Consider the following 21,342-nt stretch of genomic DNA (forward strand, 5'->3'; position numbering starts at 1 on the left):
ATTTAGCTCTCTCTGTTCTCATGCTCATTCCCTGACAAAACAGATGTTGCTATATTGTTTGGCATCTTCCTACTCTTTATTTTTCAGCATATAGCTCTCTCTCCTTGGCCGCGTGCATCATTGTTAGACCGTGTCTGTAAAGCAGTCTCACTATAGATTCACTTTCAGGGCAAACCTGGCCAGTCTATCACAGTCTTTGTGTCTGACAGATGTGCTGGTGTGTCTGCCCAGCATCCCCCTCTCCCCCCTCGTGTCTGTCCACACCCGTCTGCAAGAGATGTGCTCGGATTGCTGATCAGATGGGTTTGCCTCCAGCAAACAATAGCTCACATCCCTGAGACATCAGCAGCCACAATAAGCAAATACCCCAAAAAGTACACACCAACCCGCAAGCACAAACACAGCTGCACACCTAAGAAGATGAAGAATATTGCGTTGTACATATCTGTTATTCACAAGGACAGTCGTATTTACCCCTTAGACAGGTGGTAAGATTCAAATTCAAATGTATTTGCAGGCACATTCAGCAAACATGCGATATTTACACACAATCTGCACTACTCCACAAGTGAAAATATGCTAACAACCTGTTATTCTAGTGCAGGGAAGCCACTTAAACCTAGAAAGAACCTCTAACCAACCCATTAGAAAAATCAAAGCTTTCTTACCAAAAAGTGCAGTGCCGGTTATGGCTGTCTGGAGGCAAATGCTTCCCAGTGCACTCTTAGTCGTGCCTGCTGCCAAAAGCAAGCCGGGAGAAGGAGGGGGATGGCTGGTACTCCATGCCAGGACTCCCCCGCCAAAGAGCAGAGCTGTTGCCACAGCAACACACTGGGCCCAATCTGAACGTCTCCCAGCATGCCTCTGCTGTGGGTTTTGCCACCCTCGGTGTGTGAGTGACACAGACATATTACTGACTCTCTGCATCTGTGCTGCTATCTCATGGTTTCTTGCAATCAGTGGATCTTAAAACTTGTGGATCGTGAAATATCCCAACCTGACACTTTACAATAAGGTTTAATTAGTTAATCCATCAGCTATTATGAACTAACAATGAACAGCATTTTTTTCAGCATTTATTAATCTAAGTTAATATTCATGTGCATAAATATACTACTGTTCATTGTTTGTTCAACTTGAAATTATAAAAATGTTTTAGAATATGTAGAGGTTAATTAATATGAATTAATTACTTAATTAATGCAGTAAAAGTATTGTTTGTTAATGGTTGACAAGTTAAATCTTAAAGTGCTACTAAATCCGGTAAGATAATAGAATAGAATAGAATAGAATAGAATAGAATAGAATAGAATAGAATAGAATAGAATAGAATAGAATAGAATAGAATAGAATAGAACAGAACAGAACAGAACAGAATAGAATAGAATAGAATAAAAATGAAATGACTGAATTGAAATTAAATGTATACACAACTATAAGAAAAATGTATGATAAAATGATTAATGAAGTCATAATGAATTAATTCAAACCTTCCCTTAATAAGCCTAAGAGATTCAGGGTATAATTCAAGTCTATACTACAAATAATGCTAGACAAGTTATGCACCAAAGTTTCATATCTTGATATCTTGAATGAATGAATGAACAAACAACATTTTTTGCAGCATTTATTAATCTTGGTTAATATTCATTTGCATAAATATACTACTGTTTATTGTTGAATCATGTGTGTTCAACTTGAAATTATAAATATGTTTTAGCATATGTAGAGATTCACATGAATTCATATTAATTAATGACTTAGTTAATGCAGTAAAAGTATTGTTTGTTAATGGTTAACAAATTAAATCTTAATGTAAAGTGTTACAGATTCTGGTGAGCTAAGATAATAGAAAATAATAGAATAGAATAGAAATGAAATAAAATTAGCTGAATTGAATTTAAATTACATTTAATTTATACACAAATAAAAGAAAAATGTATGATAAAATTATTAATGAAGTCATAATGAATTAACTAATTCAAGATTCAATGTATAGTTCAAGTCTATATACTACAAATAATGCTAGACAAGTTAAGCGCCAAAGTTTCATATCTTCAATGAATGAATGAATGAATGAATGAATGAAATGATGATGAAGGAAACATATGCCAACAAGTAGGCTTAAATTGAGCGATCTTTATGTTGTTCCGCCCATCCTGCGCACCATTCCAGGACAGCACACTTTTCAGTACGGCCCCTATAATTCAAGCCAGCAGCTGCCTCAGCAAGCAATCTCTCTCTCTCTCTCTCTCTGCTTCTCAAGTGTCCCGTTCTTTATGCAAAGCAATGTCATATGTCGCGCTGTCAGTATCTCGGTCTAGCGCCTCTTGTGTGTCTGAAGGGCCCTTGTACGTGTTGGCCTTGCCAATGGCCCTTGGCTCAAAAATCTCACCCTCACAGAGTCACAGAGGCAGAGAAACTATTTTCAGGGAAGGTCTTTCTCTCCACAGAGACACATCATTAGACCCTCTCTTTAGAAGCGAGCAGTTCTGCTCACGTCGATAGCAAACTGAAATATGAAAACACAACCTGGATCATTAATTAAACACACAGACGCAAGCAAAAGAAACAAGTTGTTTTCTTGGCTCACAGTGATTTATAATGGCAAGTTTGTTAATGAGAAATGCATGAGGGATGTTAACTCACACCCTGGCTGAAGGATTGTTAGCATTAGAGATGGGAAGTCAATATCCATCACTCACTGTCAGGGGTTGGTGCGGTGATGCTTTCTGCACAGCTTTATGCTGTTTTAAGTATTTACGGAGGTGACAAGGGAACTGTGATGATTTATACAGAGGACAGAGATTACTGGAAAGCAAGGGGATTTCATAAACACATAAAACTGCTAATAACATTTGACACATTGCCTACCGTACACTTAATATCAGCGGCGACATAGTAAACTCTACACGAAAAGAGCAATATTTGGAAAAAAAGTGAATAGCCTATAGAATAAATGGATTCCTAACAATATTCTTAACATATCAAGCTTAACTTGATCTTTTAAGATGAAAAAGCCTGATGTACTTTGAAAACAAACTGTAACTTTTAGGACAAAAATGACTCGGTCTGCAAATTTTTGACATCACACAAACAAATACATCAAAATATGACTGCACATTTTAATGACGTCTATTTGATCACCAGAAATTCGGTTTTAAGGACAAAGTAGAACATTTATTGCTATGGGTCAGAGAGAGGGTGGATAATAGTCACGAAAACCTAAAACAATATACAGTAATAAAATAAATACATAATGATTAATAAAAAATGCATGTGCAGTTTTAGGTGAGCTGTGCGACTGAGATGTGTGCAGATGTCAGAGTATTTCTCTCAGTGAGTGCAGAAGGGACATCATCTCTTCATCTGTCCATCTAACTCTTCATCTACACATTTCCATATCAGCATTTCTGCTGATGTGTCTGTTCTAGCCTTGACTGAACTCCCAGAATGCCTCTGCTCAACCCCTCCCACCCAGTATGAATTCTAAGATCAGTGCAAATCCATATGACAGAAAAATCATGAAGAAGATCTCTTCAATGTCGCAGTTGCTTCTCTCAGGCAGCAATGTGATTAAATGTGATTCCTCAAGAAACATTTCACCCAAAAGTCAAAAGAAAATACAAGAAACAATATTTTGTATAAACAAAGTGAAGCATATTTTTAAGATCAAAACTGCTTTAATATCATGACAATTAAGCACACGGGTATCGCCTTCCTTCAAATAACCTACTGTAATGAAAATAAAAATATTTACGCAATAGTACGCATAATGACAATAGTTCATTTATGCAGAAAAAAGTGTGTGGCAGGATGTTTTTCAGGGCTGTAATACAATTAAAATTATAATTTTTCATATTTAAGTAACACAAGTCAGATTTTTTAACATTACAGTAATGTGAAATGTGGGGTAAAATGTTTAATGGAAATAATGTCACAATGTAAATAAATCTTAATGATTAAAAAATAAGAATACTGTTCATGCTAAATTCTATATACCATTCAAAAGTATAACTACCCTATATAAGGTTTTCAAAGATTGCTTCGGATAAAATGGATTACTAAAATGGATTCAGGGTTGACTGTTCTTTGACGAATAGAAAGTTCAAAAGAACAGAATTTATTTAAAACAGAACTCTTGTAGCATTATGAATGTCTTTTATCAATGCAATGTGTACTCGCTAATTAAAAGTATTAATTTATTTAAAATAAAGTTTTATTGACCCCAAAAATGTAATGGAAATGTTTTGGTTTTTTTAACTGATTTTGGGGTTAAATAAAACCCTTTTTGTGAGATTTTCCGTTAAATGCCTGTAATGGTGCATGTGTGTTCTTGAGCCTGTGCATGCATGTATACCCTTACAAAATACAGGAGTGCTGGTATTGTTTGTGTGCATGTAATAGGCAGTTACGATCCATCATTACCGGGGGTAATTAACAGCACCACTCCCTCCCCGCGAGCAGGGTGAACAGCAGCAGCTTTCACTATTAGAGGGTTGCCATGGCAGCTGCTCCCTTGCAATTTACTCTGTCAGACCTTTGTTCAGCATCCCTGCAATCTTTCCTTTTACTATTTTTTTTTTTTTTGTGTGTGTGTGCTGACATGAGAAAAGTACCACCTCATTTTACTCCTCATACACCCCTGAGGCTTCATAAATACCCAGACAGAAAAGCTCTGGCCAAGCCTCCTTCTTCAGAGACGTCTCTCTCTGGTCTCCAAAAACAAGATTAAACTGCTTTGGAGATACAAGCGCAAATGCACGACACACCATGACTTTAAAAATGGCAACACAGACTGTTATTAACCCTAGTCTGTCATTGCAATGGGAAAAACCAGACATAATTGTTCACTCTGACTCTTGGTTAATTATGTCATTCCTTTCACTTGCATTTATAGCTGTCATGCAGGAGCTTGTGTTATTTTGTATGAAATATTAAGATAAAGTGTCTGTGGGTAATATGTAGTTTGGCTGCTGAACTACTATATCTATTATAACATTTCAGTCATTTTGAGCCTCCAGCAATAGGAACTTTGCAACCATCTTCCACCCTCACTCATGCAAAAATAATAATAATGGGACGCAATTTTGTTTTTACTTTTGCCCTCTTGACCTCTGGTTTTAGCCTCAGATGGCACGCCCCATCTGATCCGTGCATACTGCACACAAAAATGTAAACCGCTGGCTCTTCAGTGTCACATGTAAAACCATTGTGTGTATATACTGTATGTGTGCATATATATGTGTTGCTATATATATATATATATTGCAGGAAGGTTTCTTTAAGAGTCTTGGAGACGTTGCCACAGTTCTTCTGGATTTAGTCTGTCTCAGTTTTTTTCTGTTACTTCATGTAATAATAACTGATGGACTCGATGGGGAGATCAGATCTCCGTGTTGAGCACCGGCTGCTGTCAGACTCCTTGTGCATATAAATCTCACTGGATTATTACATTTAATGGCAAAATGAATGTTTGGAAATGTAAACTGATTTTTCATACTTTCAAAATACTAACATGCCTAAGATTTTTGCACAGTAGTGTATACTGTATATACACACACATACAATCTTACAGCCTCTTCCTGTCTAAGTGTGCAGTTCTTGGCCAGAAAAAAACTGCAATGAAGACCAGATGCTTTGCCACAATTCACAAGTCTGGCTGGCCAAGACTACTTGACCTCTACCATATGACAATGTAAAAACTTGGAAAGGAAATCCTGAACGGCTTTCAGTTCATCTTTAGTGTAAAAAATCTTTAAAAAAAATCTCATGTGAAATGGCATCTATAATTATTGCATTATCTGGCTCTCACCAGCAGTCACAGCGTGTCCAGAGGTCAGGTCTCCGTTGAAGCCGTTCTCTTTGGCGTAGGAGGCGGCGGAACCAGACTGGCAAGCCCTGTAGGAGGAAGAGAAGCCGTTCTCTCCATGCCCACCTGGGGAGGATGAGCCCTGTGCTCCCGGAGATGACCACTGGGGGCCGCTGTCCTCGGGCTGCCGACCGTCTGCCATCTGAATCAGAGGGGAGGGCTTCACTCCTTACTCCTGAAAGATCAGAAAATAAATTCTCAGCTTGATGTTAATACATTGACTGAACACCTCTGGGGCAGAATGCCAATCGATATTTAAAGTCATGCAATCAACATTCGCCATATACTTATGCAGCCTACAGAAAGTGTCAATGAACATTATATTTAGAAATATGAGCTTACTATTAACTAAATGCTGCATTATACTGTACATGCTTGTATATATGACAATGCATTGTGAATAACATATAAACAATATTATAGTATATCGCTGTCACATGACCCCATCACATTGCCTAACCCTTCAAATCAGAGATTTTATTATTTAGCATATACAGTAGCATATGTATTATATATATGTTTTTTTAAGAAATTAATACTTTTCTTCAGCAACGATGTATTAAATTGACATTAAAGTGCAGTAAAGACTTTTATATTGTAACAAAATGTTTTGATTACTTTTAAACTTTCTATTCATAGTAATTCATAATAATCTTGAAAAATATATGAATTACAGTTTTCACAAACATATTAAGCAGAACAACTGTTTTCAACACTGATAATAATAAGAAATGTTCTCTTTCATAGGTTCACTCGACGCTGCGTAGCGATGACGCAATGGGAACGCCCTCAGGGTGGTGGCGATTATCTGAAATCGTATAGAATCACGTCAATTCGTTGGCCTGATGGCACGGGCGCCTCCTCAGCGGCGCTACATTACTCACCCTTTATATAGTGAACGCGCCATCTGCTCCTCAGATTTTCTTCTTCAGAAGAAGTGATTCTTCTGGCCCGTGAACTAGTTCACTTTCTTTGGAATTCGGATTCTGTCTTGTGCTTCAGCGACCGCACTCTGTGGAACTTCGTTCTCCTCTCGGTGAAGCACTATGGATTTACGTCGTTGCCAGCCTCCGTGCTCTCGCTTCATTGCAAGCGACGACCCGCACGGTAAGTGTGTGAAATGGCTTAGCACAGCACATGCTCACGAGGCTATCTTTGGTGCTTCTAGCTGCAAGTCTTGTGAGAATTTTAGACTAAAAACTCTCCGCGCTAGGCTTGCCTGATTGATAAAGATATCCAGTCCGTTCTCCCCCGCCGCGCTGCTGTTAATGACGAGGCCCACGCCCTTCATGAAGCCGAGGCCTGGGGATCAGGCCTGCTATTCCCTCTCTCACTTTCTCTCGCCCAGGCGCGCGCAACTCGCCGATTCTCCAGTGGAGTTTCTTCATGACTATTTATGCCCCAATCCAGAGGCACAAGACTTCGTCTCCTTTGGACTGGAGGATGTTTTATTCACCGCGGCGTCTGATTCTGAGGACTTCGGGTCTGCGGCAGACGCTCTCCCGCCCAGCGGCCAGGAAGCGCGACACGCCTTCGTCCGCTCCTTCCTGGAAGTCTCGCCCCCTCTTCTTCCGTCGAAGGCAATCTCTAGTGGCGTCTGGTCTTCCCGCTGATGTTCGGGAGACCATTGATAACGCTTGTGCGCCTTCTACTAGACGGCTGTATTTCTCTAAGTGGAAGGTTTTTCCTGGTGTCTTGGTGTTCGGCTCATGCAGTGGACACAGTCAGCTGCCCGGTCGGTTCAGTGCTGGAATTCCTGCAGGATAAGTTTGTGGCTGGAGTAGCTGCTACCACCTTGAGAGTTTATGTCGCCGTCTATCGGGAGTCAGACGAGGTCCCCTTAGGTAGACACCGTCTGGTCTCCTTGTTTATGCGTGGAGTTAAGACGCTTGACGCCTGCACGTCCTATTAGTGTCCCCACCTGGGATTTATCAGTTGTTCTGGAGGGGCTATTAGCCTCCCTTTGAATCCTTGGAGACAGCTCCGGACCAGATTCTGACTTTCAAGGTGGCACTTTTGTTAGCGTTGGCCTCTCTCAAGCGCGTGGGGGATCTGCAGGCTCTTTCTGTGAGTGAGCCTTGTATGGAGTTTGCCCCAGGTCTTGTGAAGGTGTTTCTACGGCCTAGACCTGGTTATGTCCCCAAAGTTTTGTCCACGTCATTCTGCTCTCAAGTGGTTATGCATTCGCTGCCAAGCTCCTCTTGCTGCCTAGGGGCTTCTTCTTCTTCATCGTTGGAAAATCTGAGGAGCAGATGGCGCGTTCACTATATAAAGGGTGAGTGACCATCATTGGCATCAGGCCAATGAATTGGCATGATTCTATACGGGTTCAGACAATCGGCACCGCCCTGAAGGCGTTCCCATTGCATCATCGCTACGCAGCGTCTCGTTCCCTATTCAGAGAACATGGGTTACGCAAGTAACCTGAGACGTTTCTTAAGCAGCGAATCAGCATAATGTTTTCTGAAGGATCATGTGACTGAAAACTTGAGTAATGTAGCTGTAAATTCAGCTTTACCATCACAGAAATAAATTACATTTTAAAATATATTCAAACAGAAAACTGTTATTTTAAATTGTAATAAAATTTCACAATATTACTGTTTTTGCTGTATTTTTGATTAAATAAATGCTGTCTTGGTGAGCATAAGAGTGAAAAAATCGTACTGATCCCAAACTTTTTAATGGTATATGAAATTATTAACACCTGTACAATTATATAAATATTATAGCATATTTCTTAAAAATAAAACACAATAAATTAATATTGTTAAATATAATCAAAAATAAATGTCAAATAATTAGTACAATTATGAGATTATGAAAAAAACATACTATTACAGACTCCTATGCCATTACATTAATTTATTTTTCCATGCTGGTATATTTTTTATGTTTAAACCATTTCTGAATAACCTGTCCCTGAACGACAAATGAAAACTGGTTGTTAAATGTTACACGTTAGTGTCTTTCTTTCTACGTGGGCGATGGTTAAGCGGCAAACAGGACCAGACAACATTGGTAGATGCCAGATTTAATTTGTGCTACATTGAAAAGCACACAATCTGACAGCAGATTCTTTGAAAAAGGACAGCAGCATGTCAGTGTGAAGTGCATTTTCTTCACATCTCACCTGTCACAACATATATGAAAAATGAGAGTAAAGGACGGAGGAGCAGCCTGTTTTTTGATGATACACTTGACAGAACATGTGTTTCCACTGAATTGGGTAGGTAATAGCAAATGTCACCGTCTCCTGTCGGCTATGTAAGTTACATGGGCAAAGAAGATGCAATGTATGTCAAAACAAGGGCATTTACCCTCCATAAATAAGAAAGAATGAGAAAGAGAAGGCGAGAGAGGCCACACAGTGTGCCAGCAATTAAAGCTAAAGTTTTAGAGTGCAGCGGTAGCTTGTAAATCTTAATTTGAAGTGGCTGCTTGCGTCCGAACTCTGGCCTCTCTCTCGTCCTGTCATGTTTTGGTTTTGTCATTGTCATTGTCATGTTTCTTTGTCTTGTCATGTGATTCCCTGTTTGTCATGTGATTCTGCCATGTGTCTTGTCATTGGTTAATTGTTCACAGGTGTCCCTTGTCTTGTAATTAGTCTGTTAATTAAGCCCTCATGTTTGCCATGTGTCTTGGTCAAATATTGTTTCCTGTAGAGTAGACCACTGTTTGTATGTTCATGTTCATGTTCATGACAAGACAAGGGACACCTGTGAACAATGATCAGACAATTAACCAATGACAAGACACATGGCAGGATCACATGACAAACAGGGAATCACATGACAAGACACAGAAACATGACAATGACAATGACAAAACCAAAACGTGACATCCCCACTCCCTCTCTTTCTCGGTTCTGCCCTGAAGTGGATTTTCGGATGACTTTGGGCCACCAGAGATGTTCGTGATATCTTAATTGCTCTGTGGGGTTGTTGAGCAGCACGAGGAGAGTCTGTCTGCGCTGCAAATGGAGGCTTTGATCAGCCATGACTCATTACTTCTCTCTGACTGACAGTAACTCCTTGAGGGAGGATGCCCTCCTTCCCTCTCACTTCCCGTTCAATCTCAATCCCTCTCTCTGTGTTACTGAGGGTCTTTCTCAAAGCTTTTAGGATTATTGCAACTGGTTGATTATAGGAAAAGTTTCTGCCTGATTGCTCAAAGTAACTCCTCAGTAAACTCCTGTGATTCCTGGTGGAAGGAAACGGCTGTGTAATCCAAAATGAGGTATTATGTTACTTTAATTTAGTGATGTTGCTAAGGCAAGCATCACTTTGGACAAATCGCCAAACCATAAGTATTGCATTTCGACCTTGTGCTACAGACATGAATTATCTTTTAAACGATGTGGTTTGAAGAAGAGGGGAGTGCTGTATACGAAATCAGACGATTGCAATATTTGCCTGTTGGACCACTAAATGAGCAAAAAAACAAAAACAAAAAACAAAGACATACATTGAAAAAGGGACCCAAGTTATATGCAATGACAAAAATATGTCTAATAAAATATAAAATAAAATAATATATAAAATGTAAAATAAAAAATAAAAAATGATAAATAAAATAAAATAAATTATAAAAATAAAATAAATAAATAAATAAAATAAATCTATTTTAAATTTAAATTTAAAAATCTATTTCTAGTTTGTGTATGCTCTGTATTTATTAAAGGTGTTGTGAATTTTCTGAACTTCCACCTTGTTCTTTTTGGCTATTTACAGAGCTCAGGGCTGTCACAGAGATAGTAGTTACATCACAGCACCTTATTTCAGAGATAGATGGTTAGAATAAGAAAGAGATTATGTGTTGTATACCGGTACTGTTGCAGTGTGCTTTACAAACCCTCCACCTTCCCCAGCTCCACCTGCATAGATCTGCAACAGGGAGTCGTTTCATGTATGTTACATGTGCAGCAGCAGCATGCCTTACATGCTCACAGCAATGTCTGTGAATGTTTTGGCAGTAGCAAGTCTCGGTACTTGCTCTGCAGCAGCGCCAATTCTGCCAAGACCAAATACATTTACTTTGTCATATCCATTACCATTACCATGCCAATCTCACCGAGAGTTGTCATGACAGAACAACATTCCTGTTAAAAAATGTCCTTCCTAACCCTATCCCCACCCCTAAACCTAACCCTACCCATAACGTATCCTTAAAATCAGAAGGAAATGATAAGTGAATAACACTGATGTAGAAGCACCTAACCCTGGCTGTAAGCCTAAACTTGACATAAACTGTAAACTTGTCCCTCAAACTGATTGGTTGATTGGAATGTTGATCCAGGAACATGTCTGTCTTGGCAAAATCACATTCACCGTTGCAGTCTAGAGACATTAAATCTCAAGATATGAAGCTTAATTTAACTTGTAAAATCAACTGCAATGGCCAAGGGCAGTCTCAAAAAGTCACTCAGCCATATCATCAATGTCATATATGCTGAAATTCTAATCAACGAACAGCAAGCTTTGGCTGCTGAAGGCCAGATACACTGAGATTACGGTCTGATAGCTTGTTGAATATCAGTGGTGCCGCAGTCATGACGGAACCCCACTGAGATCTTGATTAACTGGGGAATCATGGGAAAGCATTAAACTTAGACTAAAAAATGCAATCTAATGCAGCACTCCCACTGGTACTCTACACCAACAGAGTTTCAAATATGTGGAGATAAAAACTGTTTCATAAAGTTTGAAAAAAGTTACAGAAAACTATGGAGAGAGACTCCTGAATGCTTGAAAACACACAGCATGTATAAGTGCGCCTGTAGCTCAAACTGTCCAGTATGGTGCTGGCCAAAATAATAGAGGACAGCAGGGTGGACTCTTTTGACTTGAGACAGTAAGCAAATTAGCAACCACTTAGAACACCTTAGCAACCACATAGCAACACCCTGGCAACCAACCACAACATGCTTTGAGGAGATGACTTTGGCACAGGCCAGCTTCACTAAGAAAAATAAATATATCATATTTACAATAAAGCTCATTTAAGTAGCATTAGTAAATGCATTAGGTCATTTATACAAAATGTTAAAAATACATTAGTATATATAGAAATAAACATTAACCAAGATTAATAAATCTGCAGAAGTATTGTTGATGGATGGATGGATGGACGGATGGATGGATAGTTTTGTGCCAGTATTATTAACGTGTGCCTTCCTTTGTCTTCACTTTCATTGGTAGCTACCACATTACATCACTGGTCATTTACATAAAGTTTGAACTTTTCTCAACCGCATGTTGGTCATGTTGTCTCAGATCACCAACTCTCACTGAAAATGACATTGGGCCACTTTGTCGCTGCAAATCACTGTATCTGTGAAAGTCTATCCAGAGTGGCAGAGAAAGACAAGGTCATTCGCCACAGCTGAAGACCTCTGGCTCAGAGACTAGTTATTTATTGGGGACTGACGAGGACTCTCTTTTTATTTGGCAATGTTCAGATTTAGAGAGAGAACTTCCCATAAAATCATGTTGACTCAATGTCACTGTCTCGCTTTCTCTCTCACTTCACAGTCTGTGCATGATCAAGGTCACATTTGGACCAGCATCAAGCCTTTAGGAAGACTTACTTTGTGCACTTACAAATACACAGTTTTGCACATAGTCTCACTGTAACAAGACATAAACTGATAACATTACAGTATCAGCATCAGAGTGAAATATTTATCTGAAAAACAGCACACTCTGGTGGACAGAAATTATAATAACACTAATTAAGCATGAGGGAATAGACTGCAGCGACAGCAGGTGTGGTATAGTACCAGGTCTGAGTGCCAGGCTTCTGATGATCTTTATCTACAGGACATATGCTGGATACCGTGGAGTATACCAGACATGAGGCCAGCCCAAAAACCTAACCTACCAGTGAAAGATGCAAGAGTACTTCTCCCCAAACAAAAAGCCAAAGACTGTGTAAAGAGGAGCAAATGGGTCACTTGTATAAAAATTAAAGGGTGAAATCGTTCAATGCACCAAAACATTTACATTTATGCATTTAGCATATGCTTTTATCCAAAGCAACTTCCAAAAGCAATTCATCACAGAGCCAACAATATTCCCAGTAGCCTATACAGTGCCAGGTTTAATAGAAAGCTAGAGTAGGAAACATACTAAATCAGAGGAAAAATGCAGAGAAACTGAGCTGGAAGAAAGGTGGTCCCGCCTTTAAGTTCAAGAGCCAATCGTCTTAGTCTTTTTGCTAAAAGCATTTTCAAATTGCTCATAGAGTGCTACAGGGTTGACATATATTTTGTAAAAACGTAATCGAAACCATGACATTTCACCTTGATTTTGAACTTTGAGCTCTTTTATTGTTACTCGTCTTTCACGGGGTTTGTACCCGAGCTACTGAGCAAGCTTGATAAGTCAGTAAAACTGAACATATGGAGCTGGTTAAGTGATGCAAACTCCAAAATACATTCGCTTACAAATCATGCACTATGGGAAAAAAGTGTTTTGAGGTCATAACATAATTGTACAAGGAGTCGCGTGAAAACATCGGATGCAAAATTCGTTTTCATATGGTGTTTGCATATAAATGTGTCTTTGCAGTGTGTGGACAACCACCATACAATTAAAAAAATCCATTCACATTTTTTGAATGATGTCATATTGCTGATGATCCGCCCACGACCACTGACGGACTGTCCCGTATTAGCATATATCCACCCTCAGCCATTTGTATACTGTCTGCCAAGGCAGCACTTTAAGTGTCTTGTGTCGACACGCCCCACGGAAGAGAGGGGTGGGGTGAGCAGTTGCTCATTATCATTTAAAGAAACATGCACTGAAACGGGTTGCTGTGAACAGAGCTGTTTTTGAGGAGGTAAAAAGGGTGTTGTTTTACACAACCATTGAGGAATTTTAACCAAAGTATGACCCCTTTAATAAGTCTTTATTAATCCATAATCTGCCCTGTAATCATAAATGTGTGTGAAAACGCAGTGTTACGTATTGGTACGTATTTTGCGTTTTGCAAAAATGTTGCCACAGGAACGTTTTTCTACTGAGCATGTGTTGCAGCGAATTTAGGCTTCAAAATTCATACAAGTTGTTCATTTGTAAAGATTATAATGATGAACAAAACATGTACACATCTTATTTTCTGCAATAATCCAAAAGTCAATGGAAAAATCCTATTGGGTTTTTATCGAGGGAACCAGGATGATGCTAACTTAAGGATTAACCTACAAAATTGCCAAGACCAACCTCATATCATTTTGTTAGAAGCTAAATGTATTATGCTTTAGTCTGACTTTATTGGCAAATATGTAATTTTTGGACTGCGCTAAAGCATAAAAATACGTTTTGCATTTATGTTTGCAGATATCTAGGACGCATGCTAAGTTCACATACGTGTTTCACAGAAAAACAATGCAACAACCAGTTATTCTACTTTGAAATGTGCATTTCATGTTGACCTAAAAAGCCTCTGCATCCGTCTAAAAAGCTCTATGACCAGAGGCATATTAAAACACGGATAAATCAACTCATCAACGTACAGTGTAGGCGTGTCCTCAAACTGGCAACCTGTAAGCGCTGAGTCCAATATTTTGAATTTGGACTGCAGTACCAATTTCAGCCGCTAGCTGTCAATATTACATACTGCACCTCTAATAAAACGAAAGCTCATCTTAACATAACTAAACTTGTACATCTTGTCTGATTTCACAATTCAGATAAAAATAAAGCCATGTGTCTCATTTGTTTATTCTCCACAAATCTGTTATCCGTAAAATCTGAGCTGGGATTGAGAAAAGAACATCATAAGCATCTGTTTATGACTTTCTGCTTATTCCAATTTACTCTCAGCTGCTGTGGCACTGCAGGGGCTCTTCCTGCACACGGGCGGATGCTGATGAAATGGACATCCATGAGAGGACAGAGTGCATAAAGGGCCAGAGAACACTCCTCATTCTTGGCCTGCCGGGCTAATGCATGAAAGAGAACTCCTGCAGAAACTGGGTTGATCATCACACATCCCTCAGTGCGGGCTCTGTGGTGCATTCTGGGAAATCAGCACCACAGGAAGCCAACCTGCCTCCTGGTCCCCAGCATAGAGATTAAGTCAAGAACAGGGCAAGCTGTTACCCTGTCCTCAGATGACCCCCAAACCAAATGTTCCTTCTAAAATAAGAACAAAAAGAACTGACAGGATATCAAAAACACATCCACATCCACAGTTTTAACATCCACTTTCTTTAAAAGCACTTTTTCACTTTTTCTTTAAAAGCTTTTCAGTATGAACCTAGACCAGTCAACAACTGCTTTTTAGCTATTTTGTGCAAATTAAATAAACTGACAAGAATCTATGGGATCCAATTTGACTCTTGGGCAAATTTCAGAAATTGAGCAAAAAGACACTGTCCGTCTGTTTTACAAATATTTAGGCAATGAAAGTTCTTAAAAAGGGCTTGTGTAAATCTTGTTCGATCCTCAAACTGTCAGTAAACCTGATAACTCCGCCCCCTCTATCTGATAACTCCGCCCCCTCTATCTTGACTGAATGAACTGAAGTTCCGCAGCAGCCGCACAGCAGACAGCAGCTGAACGAAGTGTTGCAAGGGTAAACAAAGATCTTGTTGTTTGAATAAGTACTAAACACTATGTCTATAAAGGCTCATATTTTATTTATTTGATGTCTGACTGAGACATGGGACCTGAGAGAGAGGTTTAGCATTTGCCATCTAGTCATAGCCAATACATAGCCTACACTTGTCTTAAATAGCCTGTGCATACAGTAGCATTTCATCTTTTATAAAATGAGATTTTGGCCAAATGTATTTTACAACAGGAAAAACTGAGCGCCCATATAGCTACAACAAACTAGTTTGTACCATGTTGATGAAAATGTAATGTGATGCCGCCGGCGCCGTTTTAATGACGGACAAAATGCACATTTTGGTTATGGTTTATTTATGGTTAATTCAAGGCTGTTAATATGCACGTATTCGCTATCTAGCTCATTTTTTAATCTATAGTATTCTATACTCTCTGCTCGTCTTCACATGTATAAATGTAGTAAAACATGTTTTTTAGGGCTAAAGAAGCCCTGAAACCCTGTATATCTGGGGGGGGTGCCCTTTTTCAGTTTCAACACATGCCCCTCAAAAGGTCTGTGCACGGCCCTGCACCCGCTGATGTAGTTGTCAGAGTAAATAAAGAGAAGACAAACTTGTAGATGATAATCTGCCTGTAGCTGGTGCTATGCCAAAACTAAACCCAATGCCCCCCATGCATTCCCAGCTGCAATTGGTGGACGAAGTGTGGCGCTTAGGAGCACGCTCTAATTGGCTGAGAGAGGATGGCAGTCAGACGAGCCATTTCTTTCAACCCAGATGGAAGTGACAGCTCTGACCTTCTTTTTCCCAGAAAGGGAAGCAGGAAAAAAAATCTCAAACTCTCCCTGGGTGAACTAGAGCCAGTTGGCAGACATCGAAGCCCCTGGCACTCGCACGTCCCTGAGCAGATAGTGTGATATGTGCACCCTTATCCAAACCCTGCAACCTTTAGGGGTGTCTGTGAAGCTGTGAAGTCAAAGCCCCAAACTGTTTTGGTTGGGATTTTGATCATGCTGTCAGAACTCCCCACTGGGTATGGCATTAAATTGCCCAAGAAGAAGAAGAACATTTGCATTGACATTCAAAGACTTCAACTTTTCTATTCTGAAAGTTCAAAATAACTCAAAATAAACCCAAATTTGAATAGGCACACCACGGCGGCTGGGATTAATCCTTGGAATGTGGCATGTACTGACAGTAAACAGTATTTGAATAAACGAAAAAGGAAATTGCGTCCGGATGAACATTAATTCCAAACCCACATGACAGCAGAAATCCTCACTTAAACCCTTGTTTAAACCCTTTTGTACATCATTTCAAAGCACTTCAAGCACATAACAAATACACAAGCAAAAACTCAGTAGAATTCAAATGGCGATAAAATCCATATGGAAATGCATGTAATACATTCACCAATTCCTACACTCTTAAAAATAAAGGTTTTATCTATGGTTCCATGAAGAACCTATAACATCCACGTCATACAGGTTCGGAACGACATGATAGTAAATCAATTATAATAAATTTTTCATTTTTGAGGGAAGTGACCCTTTAAGGTACAAGTATGCACCATTTAGTAGTAGATAAGGCACACAAGGGTGCCATTGGAGGGTTTTGTTCCAGTGCAGTACTGTTATACCTTAAGTGTCACACTTTTTTCCGTAAAGTGCATATCACCAATTCAAAAAGTCAAACTGTCAGTCAGATTACATGCATTGCTAATTATGCATGAGTTTTTGCCAAATTCCAGCTCACGTGTTTAAAAACACTCAGCTTGCCAAGACAAGCACTGGAGAACTTCTACACACTGAAAGTAATATACATAAGAGTATGCTGGCAGTTGTTGTTAACTGCAGGTTAAATAGGTACTATCCTTCATTCCTTCCCCCACTCTTCCTCTCTCCGTACAGAGACCTGGCTCACTCCACTGCAGCCCCATTGCAGAGCCCTCGGCTCACGCATACACACATGCCAGAAGGAAGATAGAACTGCAACTGGACTATGTTAGATGTGGACTGAGAACTGTCTTTGTTACTGTACAGTGCTGCAAAACGAGGACACAGATGCAGGTGTTTTATGGGCCTTTTTTATTTGCTACAGAAAGAGGTTAGCATAAACCTGTAGCTTTGATTTAGATAAAGAGTCAGCCTGTCAGCCAAAGAGGAGTGGACATCATCTTCTATTGAAACACAGCTGAAGTACCATTTCCTCTTGAATTATTCATTTAAGACTGCCTCAGTATCTGTGAGAAATTCAAGCTACCAAGCTGGGCATTCAGTATCCTGTCAAACATTTCTCATGTTCGTACACTATGTGGAGAGGGTTTGTCAGTCTTTTAGGACCAGGGTTTTTGAAAGATTCGGGCATATGGTCTATATATTTTCTGATTGAGACTTACTATATCTCTTGTAAGTTGCCCTAATTAAACAAACAAACAAATAAAAAAAGTAAAAATTAAATTAAATATTACAAGAAATGCAGTAACATTAAAAAAATTGGGGCTGGATTTTTTACAGTAAAAATTATATTATTGTGAAATATTATTTCAAATTAAAATAGCTGTTTTCTATTTTAATATATTTTAAAATGTTATTTATTCCTGTGATGGCAAAGCTGAATTTTAAGCATCATTATTACTCCAGTCTTCAGTGTCACATGATCCTCCAGAAGTCATTATAATATGCTGCTTTAGGGCTCAAGAAACATTTTTTATTATTATCAATGTTGAAAATAGTTGTGCTGCTTAATATTTTTTGTGGAAACCATTATGTTTTCTCTCAGGATTATTTGATAAATGGAAAGTTCAAAAGAACAGCATTTATTTTAAATAGAAAACGTTTGTAACATTATAAATATCTATACCGTCACTTTTGATCAATTTAATGCATCCTTGCTGAAAAACGTATTAATTCTTTAAAAAAAAAAAAAAAAATCTTACTGATCCCAAACTTTTAAACGGTAGTGTTAACTGAAGCTAAACTAAAAATAAATAAATAAATAAAATCAACTACGATCAGAATCCAGAATGAACAATCAACATAATCAATCAAAGTTTTCAATCAAACACACATTTCATTGTGCATGTTATTCTAAAGAACTTCTTTTTATACAAACTCCACCTCTTAAACATCTTTTCATGTTAGCTAGCATTATCTAGGCTGTGCAGGTGGGATTTTTGGCATCGTTTTATAGTACTGTTGTAACCCTTTCTAAAAATCTAGCCAATAAGTAACACACTAATTTAATGCTGGTTAATGATAATACTGTAGGTTGCATAAATAATAGCAAATAGTCAATTTCAAAAAGACCACTGAGACGCATTAAGATCAAAAAGTTCTCAAGTAAACTTCTAGCTTCCACATTTCACTCAAAAAGTTGTAAAAGTGTGTGGGGATCATAGATTATATTTGTCCAGAATTTTCAGATTCTTAGAAGATGTTTGGGGGATTCTTAATATTATATATATTATATATAATATTATACCTTTGCCATGAAAAACAGAGCGTTGCTATGGACGCATGATTCTAATCTTAGAGACGGAACGGACTATTTTCTTTAGCGGAAGCAATACAATCGTTTTTAAATCAATAAACTCCTTTTTTAATAAATATTTTGTCAAATTATTGATTTATTTGGTAGGTAGCCATGTAATAAGCGGGATAATGTAGAGCGAGGCGGTTGTTATATCGAATACAACCCCTTCAGGCTGATTTTAGGACCCCTCCGCTTCGCATCGGGGTCCTGATCAACCTGTAGGGGTTGTATTCGCTATAACAACCGCCTCGCTCTACATTATCCCTTACATATATATATATACAGTATATATATATCCCGGCTTTAGATATTTCCATTAGAAATTCTGCACATTCCTTTGGGATTTTTTGACAAGCAACAGTAACATCACTCATCTCGTTAACTTGCATAAGACTCATCACAAGAGAATGACAAGTGTCTATCTGCGTCTCATTATTTTGTTTTCCCTCTGGCTTTCCTCTAATTTTAAAATTATTATTGTTTGCTGCGGGAGCTCGAGTAGTTTAAAAATTCACAGTGGGACTATTGGAATCAGCGATACGAATGATACTGCTGCAGCATCTTACACATGCAATTAAAGCCTTCAGGCTAGATTACACATCTGCTGTGAAACCTGTTAAAAACAAGCTTGCATAAGTGTGGTCGTGACACCATTCACTGCTCTGCACTTCCTACAGGCTTAATATGGATGCTAGTGCGGCGGTGAGGGTTATACGCTAGCGAAAATGGAGAAAGGGAGAAAGAGTTATTAAATTGTGTTGTGTATAGATGCCAAATTAGTTTCAAATTTTCATTCACACAATGCAATACAATCGCTTGAATATCATTTAATGTGTGACTCAGCGTTGACTCATAAAAAGAAACTGTTGGCTTAATCCCAAAAATTACAAGATTAGCCTCTTGCTAATCTTTTTTTATTGCAGAAGATTGGTCGCATGCATTTTGCAAATGAGCATGCACGTTTATTAACACGTAAACACTCAGACACGTATGTGCAAACATATATAAAACCAACAGCTGCACGTGTTCCAGTAAAAAAAAAAAAAAAAAATCTCTTTCACACGTCTCTGTGTGGGCGTCCGCACGTGGGAACGTCGACCCGCCAAGCCACTTCCTACCTATCAACATGAACATGTAAACATTCATTAGATTGGAAGAGCCTTTGAGTTTTTCCGGCTCTCAGAGGACCCGATGTGCATTCAATAGCAAAGAGAGGAAGGCTAATGAAAAGCCCTTCTGCTGCAGCTTCGTATGAAAACAGAAGCAGAGAGAAAAGCAAAGCACTGCTTATTAACTGTCTTTTGTTTTGGTATTTTGCGGGTGTGCGTCACGCTCATCAGCAGCTTGAAGGGCTCTCTGCCTCCCGCTCAACCCACTCACAGATCCTGTGTACTGGAAACATTCCCTCCACCTCTATCTGCAACTGTAACTATTATACCACTGTATTACAATTCAGGGCTACACAGTTCTTGGATGTGGATCTTGGATCATAGTCTACACTACACTGCAGAAGCTCACTTAAAGGAATATTTCAGGTTCAATACAATCAACAGCATTCTTGATACAATGTTGATTACTGCAAAAAAATAATTTCAACTCGTTGTAAGTGAATGAGGTGCATTTTTGGAGGATTTAAATACAGAAATGTGAAGCTTGTCATTTTTATACAAGCACTGCTTCGGTTGAAATGTGTGTAATACTCGAGCTGTAAAGTTGTTATTGTCATTTCTACAGTTGTTTTAAAGTTTAAAGGTTATGTGGTCATGGCAATTAAGAAACTGGATATGACTTTATAAGGAAAAAGTCAATTACATGCATATTCTTTACATCTTGTGGCTATACTGTTATTGTTAACTAAAACTATTACAATTTATTTTTGTTAATTGAAATAGAGATGAAATAAAAGTTATATAAAAAAATATTTGAATATTAGATGAAAAACTTCAAAATAATTTTAAAATAATTTAAAGCTAAATAGAAATATTTCAAAAAAAATACAAATTATATATAAAAGCACGAAACAAAATTACTAAAACAAACTAAAATAAAAGCTCAAAATATTGATAAATACTATAACAGTACATAAATAATAGTAAAATAACACTGAAACATTAACATTTACGAATTGTCCCAATTCACTTCCATTGTAAGTGCTTTAGAATGTTAACCCAGAATGTTGCTCTCTTTTTTTTTAAGAAAAAAAAAATTTGTACAACTCGACCTTATGCAATAAGCACTGTCAATTTATCTTGTACTAAACCCATAATATTCCTTTAAGGCTGCTTCACACTGACCCAACAAACAAAAATATCGTTTTCTTAGCGCAGTGTGAATTGGACTTCAGACTGGACAGGAT

The 21,342-nt window shown here is 38.4% G+C and overlaps 1 protein-coding gene across 4 annotated transcripts in view; it reads right to left on the reverse strand.

Annotated features, from left to right (window-relative positions):
• The window catches only part of map2 (microtubule-associated protein 2), a 110,244-nt gene that overhangs the window by 39,048 nt on the left and 49,854 nt on the right, over positions 1–21,342 (reverse strand). For all 4 annotated transcript variants that reach the window (XM_084421391.1, XM_084421393.1, XM_084421392.1 and 1 more), the window contains exon 4: positions 5,816–6,047. In XM_084421391.1, the coding sequence (XP_084277517.1) occupies positions 5,816–6,014 (199 nt within the window). In that variant the 5' untranslated portion in view covers positions 6,015–6,047. The remainder of the gene's footprint in view (positions 1–5,815; positions 6,048–21,342) is intronic.

The sequence above is a fragment of the Rutilus rutilus genome, assembly GCF_951802725.1.
Source record: "Rutilus rutilus genome assembly, chromosome: 10".
Lineage (NCBI taxonomy): Eukaryota > Metazoa > Chordata > Actinopteri > Cypriniformes > Leuciscidae > Rutilus > Rutilus rutilus.